The 5,857-nt window shown below is 35.1% G+C and overlaps 1 protein-coding gene across 2 annotated transcripts; it reads right to left on the reverse strand.

Annotated features, from left to right (window-relative positions):
* Positions 1-537: 537 nt before the first annotated feature.
* On the reverse strand, positions 538-5,516 carry Or4c112 (olfactory receptor family 4 subfamily C member 112). Of its 2 annotated transcripts, XM_087650855.1 has the most exons (2): positions 4,606-5,516; positions 538-559 (listed from the first exon to the last, which is right to left on the reverse strand). In XM_087650855.1, exons 1-2 carry the CDS (start codon positions 5,514-5,516, stop codon positions 538-540), a joined length of 933 nt encoding a protein of 310 aa, XP_087506981.1.
* Positions 5,517-5,857: the final 341 nt, after the last annotated feature.

The following is a 5,857-nucleotide window of genomic DNA, read 5'->3' on the forward strand; positions in this document are numbered from 1 at the left end:
CACATCAAAACAATCATCCATCATGATAAAGTAGGCTTCATCCCAGGCATGTAGGGATGGTTTAATATAGGGAAAACTATCAATGTAATCCACTATATAAACAAACTGAAAGATAAAAACCACATGATCATTTCATTAGATGTTGAGAAAGAATTTGACAAAATTCCACACCCCTTCATGATAAAAGTCCTGGAAAGAATAGGAATACAAGGCCCATACCTAAACAGAGTAAAAGCCATACACAGCAAACCAGTAGGTAATATTAAACTAAATGGAGAGAAACTTGAAGCAATCCCTTTAAAATCAAGGACTAGACAAGGTTGCCTGTTCTCTCCCTACTTATTCAATATGCTTCTTGAACTTCTAGACAGAGAAATCAGACAATAAAAGAAGATCAAAGGGATACAGATTGGAAAAGAAGAAGTCAAAGTATCAATATTGAAGATGATATAATTGTTTATTTAAGTGATCCCAAAAGTTCCACCAGAGAACTACTAAATCTGATAAAAACCTTCTTCAAAGTGGCTGGGTATAAAATTAACTCAAATAAATCATTAGTCTTCCTCCTCACAAAAGAGAAACAAGCTGAGAAAGAAAATAGGGAAATGACACCCTTCATAATCGTCTGAAATAATATAAAATACCTCGGTATGACTTTAACCAAGCAAATAAAAGATCTGTATGATAAGAACTTCAAGTTTCTGAAGAAAGAAATTAAAGAAGATCTCAGAAGATGGAAAGATCTCCCATGCACATGGATTGGCAGGATGAATAGAGTAAAAATGGCCATTTTACCAAAAGCAATGTACAGATTCAATGCATTCCCCATCAAAATACCAATCCATTTCTTCAAAGAGTTAGACAGAACAATTTGCAAATTCATCTGGAATAACAAAAAAACCAGGATAGCTAAAACTATTCTCAACAATAAAAGGACTTCAGGGGGAATCACTATCCCTGAACTCAAGCAGTATTACAGAGCAATAGTGATAAAAACTGCATGGTATTGGTACAGAGACAAACAGATAGACCAATGGAATATTCTATACCTTCACCTCTATCAGCTTCAAGGCATTGTGTTTTACATTTATATTTTTTGGTCTATTTTGAGTTGAGTTTTGGACAGAATGAAATGTAGAGTTCTAAGTTGATTTTTCTACACATGGCTGTACTATCTTCAAATATACCCCAATGATCTATGTCTGTTTTCATATCAATGTCATAAAGTTTGTATTAGTATAGCTGTGTAGTACAATTTGGAAGCTGTGATGGTGATACCAAAAGGTTTTATTTGCTATCAGAGTATCTGATGTTTCCATAAGAAATTTTAAGAATATTTTTTGGAATATTCTGAAGAATTGTATAAATATTTTATGGCTATTGCATTGAGTCTGTAAATGAATAGAGTGGTCAAAAACCATCTTGAGTGGAGTAATCCAGTTCAGAAAAGACAAACATGGCATGTAATCTCTTTTATGTGGATGTTATCCTTAAAGCATTCAATGAGCATGTTACAAACTGTATTAAATAGAACTTTTATAGAGAGTTATAGAATAAGTGATGAGATGTGACAACAGGATAAACTATAGAATTATAAAAATGCATAGCTATGGAGATACAGGAGGGAAAGAAGTGGGAGGATAAAATGGAGAGGGGAAAAGGATAGGGGAGATAGCAAAGGTATATAGAGAGGAATAGCTAATACTGGGGACCATTCAAGGGGGTTATATAAATCCTACTACCATAAAATCTTCTTTAAATATATACATTTTGAAAAACATAAATGTGAGCATCAAATAATGGGGGAGACAAAAGCACACCTTTCATAACCAGTGAAACATCCATTGTCAGAAATGGGCTATATCTAGTGAAGTTGTTGGACAACGGGGCTCAATCTCATTGAACATGGAGAAAGTGAGCTGATTCCTACCAAGAGCCTTTGCTCCTATTGACTAGTGTTCATGGTATTGGAAGGTAGACTATATACTACCAGAGGGCAAGTTAAGTACAGAACTGGCTACAAATCTTAAGACTATAATTGTGACATGTCTGCAATATTCACTAGTTCAACAGGTATACAAAAGTTCTGGGCATAACCAACTCCTACCTGCTTAGATTTAAGACCCTCTCCATGAGATGGAACCCACATCTGACACTTCTTGTTTGACTAAGACCGTGAGATTCTATAGGATAAGAACTAGGGGAAAATGAAATACTATGTTTGTACTAGAGGAGTTTAGAAATAAAAGTCTGATATATAGATCAGCATTTCACTTAGCTGACATCACAAAACCATCTCCTTTAAATAGCAACTAATGCAGAGACCTACCACCAGGAAGTATGTAGACAGTGAGAGACATTTGAACTTTGAGTCATAAATGGTATATCTTCATCAAACTGTTACCCTCAGACCTAAGGGAGCTATGCAGAAGAGGCAAAAAAAATGTAATAATCAGTGAGGATGGAAACACCAAGGAAACATGGGCTTCTAGGCACCACAGGACTGATACACACATCAAATAAAAAAGAGAGTGCTTCAAAGTATATGGGGCCTATACAGGTTCAAGCCATTTAAGGTCTCAGTACTGAGGAGTAGAATAGACATGATCATTCATCACTAATCAAGATGCTATCTACAAATAACAATTACTTCCAAAAAATCCATATTTTACTCTAATATAGTCTCAAAGAATATACAAACCACACTTAAGGGTAGACCACATACCCAGCTGTAATGGCCAAAACAAAGTGAACTGAATCATATTTTTGGAGAATTTTTAGTCTTACCAAGCTTTGTTTGATCATTTTTTAACTTACTGAACATTTGCTTATATGTTATGATTTCTGGTTTTGTATTTTAATATGTATGTGTGTATGTGTATGTTTCTTGTGTTTTGTTTTACTATATCTTTTTATTTGCCTCTTTTTTTAAAGGTAGAGAGAGAAAGACAGAGGGAGAGGTTTCCACTTAATTGGTGGGGACCTGAGACAAGATAAGGGAATGAAAACAATTAGAATATACTATATGAAAAAATAACACTGTTCAACAACAACAGCAAAAAAGAACTCAGATGATATAGAACACTTAGAGGTCAGGTTCAGTTGTAACATCTCTCTGCATTTATAGGTTCTGGAATCTCTGGAATTCATTTTATATTTCATGGAATGAGTTCAATATTTTTCTTTTTTCAAATACACATTAATTTTGCCAACAAGTTTTAGTTAAACAGTATAAATAATACACAATTAAATAGTCAAACCTTATCAAATATTTAATTAAATCAATGAGAGGATGGAATTAAAATTGTTTTGATTTTCATATAACTATGCTGAGTGAACATTTTAGAGTGAAGGTGTGAGCTCAGAAACATAAATTCTCACAAACCGTATCTATTGATACCCTATGTATTGAAAGATATCACCAGGTAATAAAGAGTCAAGAGCATAGTGATTGCTCAATATAATATAGATGTTTTTATTCTTGTCATTAAGTTTTACAGGAGTTCTGGTTGTCTGCATGTTTGTTTGTTCATGTTAGTATGGGGGGGGGATGTCTGTTGGTATGTGTGCCTGTTATAACACGTGAGTACTGGTGAAGTGTAAATAGTATTTGTGACTAAACCACCATCCAAAATGTACACATGGACAGACCCATGGCTCCAGCTGCATATGTAGCAGAGAATGGCCTTGTTGGGCACCAATGGGAGGAGAAACCCTTGGTTCTGCCAAGGCTGGACTCCCCAGTGTAGGAGGATATCAGGGTGGGCAGACAGGAAAGGGTGGGTGGTTGGTTGGGGGAACACTCTCATAGAAGAAGGGGTAGAGGGATAGAATAGGGGGTTAATGGACAGGAAACCTGGAAAGGGGATAGCATTTGAAATGTTAAGTTAAAAAATCCAATAAAAAATCTAAAAACAAAATTTCAGGCAAAATCAAAAGAAGTCATACTTCTCTAACCATTAATTGTGTTCTACCTTATTTTCTTAGAATAAGTCTCTACTGAACCTTGACCTCATTGGTCATGAGCTTGCTAAATCTACAATGAAGTAAAATGCTCACATTCACAAATTCCCCGTGTACCAGTACTGGATTAAAATTTTACTTCTTTGTTTAGTTATGATATTAAGAGTTTCTGAAAAGTAAATCTCAAATTGTCATGTTGGCACTGAAGTGGATATTGTAAAATTTATGAAAAATTACTTAATCTATTGGAAAAATAATTTTAAATCCATATTTCCTTCTGGTTCCTTAGTTCCCATCAATAAAGACTCTGAGTCTAGTTAGTTATTATTAAATGCCTAGGCTGAAAGCTGTGACTCATCCCTTAACTAGTTCAAAATTATTTAACCCATTTAACTGTTCTATGTCTACGAAATAGTTAGTTACCGCTCCTTCAGTCCCAGCGTGCTTCTTCCGTCCCCCTGCTTTTTTAAGTCCTTTTCCCTGTCTGTCTCCCAACTCCTTTCTCTCGGTTGTCCCATAGGTGGTCTTTTATCTCTTACTATTTTCCAGAATTCTCCAGTGTCCCAATTCCTATGACCTGCTCAGTTCATTGTCCATATACTTTTTCATTGACAGATGGTATTTATTAGAGATTCTTTCTACAATCTTTTCCACATTTTTCTGATGGCATTTATCATTTCCTTATTCCTGAATGTGTAAACCATAGGATTGAGCAGTGGTGTCAGGACATTGACAAATATAAGCATGTTTTTCTCAAAGGAGAATGCAGAAGTGGGTCTTGCATATATCAATATGCATGGAACAAAAAACAAAAGCACGACAATTATATGGGATCCACAGGTAGAGAGAGCTTTACGTCGACCTTCAGAGCTGTGGGCTCTCAGAGAAAACAAGATGACACCATAGGAGACAAGCAATAAAGAGAAGATTATAATGCATATAGCACCAATGTTGGCAAATATTAAAAAGACAAATATGTGTGTGTCAGTGCAGGCAAGCTTCAGTAATGGGAACAAGTCACACATGTAATGATCAATGACATTTGGTCCACATAAAGGCAGCTGCAAAGTGAAGATAATTTGTATGATAGAATGCAAGAAACCTCCTGCCCAGGATACCACAACTAAAACTTCACAGAGCCTCTGGGTCATGATGGAAGAGTAGTGAAGTGGCTTGCAAATAGCCACATAGCGGTCATAGGCCATGGATGCCAGGACAATCACTTCTGCCCCAGTGAAGAAGTGGACAGCAAACAGTTGTATCATACAACAGTCAAAGGACATGATCTTTCTCTCATAGAAACAGTCTATAATTATCTTGGGGGTGACAGTAGAAGAAGTGCAAGCATCCAGAAAGGACAGGAAGGCCAAGAAGTAGTACATGGGGGAGCCCAACAGTGTAGGACTGTACATGATGGTAATCACAATTATCATGTTGCCCCCAATAGTTGCAAGATAGATAAATAAAAGCAAAACAAATAGCATTTTCTCCACATTCAGGTTCTGTGAAAGTCCGAGTAGTATAAACTCAGTGACAAAGCTTTGGTTTTGCATGATTCATAAGACAGGAGAAGTAAATTTTCTTAACATAAAATTTTCAATGATGAGAAAAAATACTTCTTATAAATTCATGATATCATCATCAACAAGATTGTACATATCTAAGAAATTTACTTTAATTAAGTCTATTGAAATTGAAAATAAAATGTGATAAGGTTTTGAAGGCTATAGTTGTGTTACCTGAAAATTAAAGTAAAGGTGGATTATTAAAATTTGAAAGTAGTCAGAATTTAAATACTTTATATAAAGATATTTAGTTGTGTGAGTCAAAATAAATATTTTATAGTTGATTTCTCAGCTTTTAAAAATCTGTTGGGTTTTCTTTAAAAAAATTA

The sequence above is a fragment of the Rattus norvegicus genome, chromosome 3 (assembly GCF_021556685.1).
Source record: "Rattus norvegicus strain SHRSP/BbbUtx chromosome 3, alternate assembly SHRSP_T2T, whole genome shotgun sequence".
Lineage (NCBI taxonomy): Eukaryota > Metazoa > Chordata > Mammalia > Rodentia > Muridae > Rattus > Rattus norvegicus.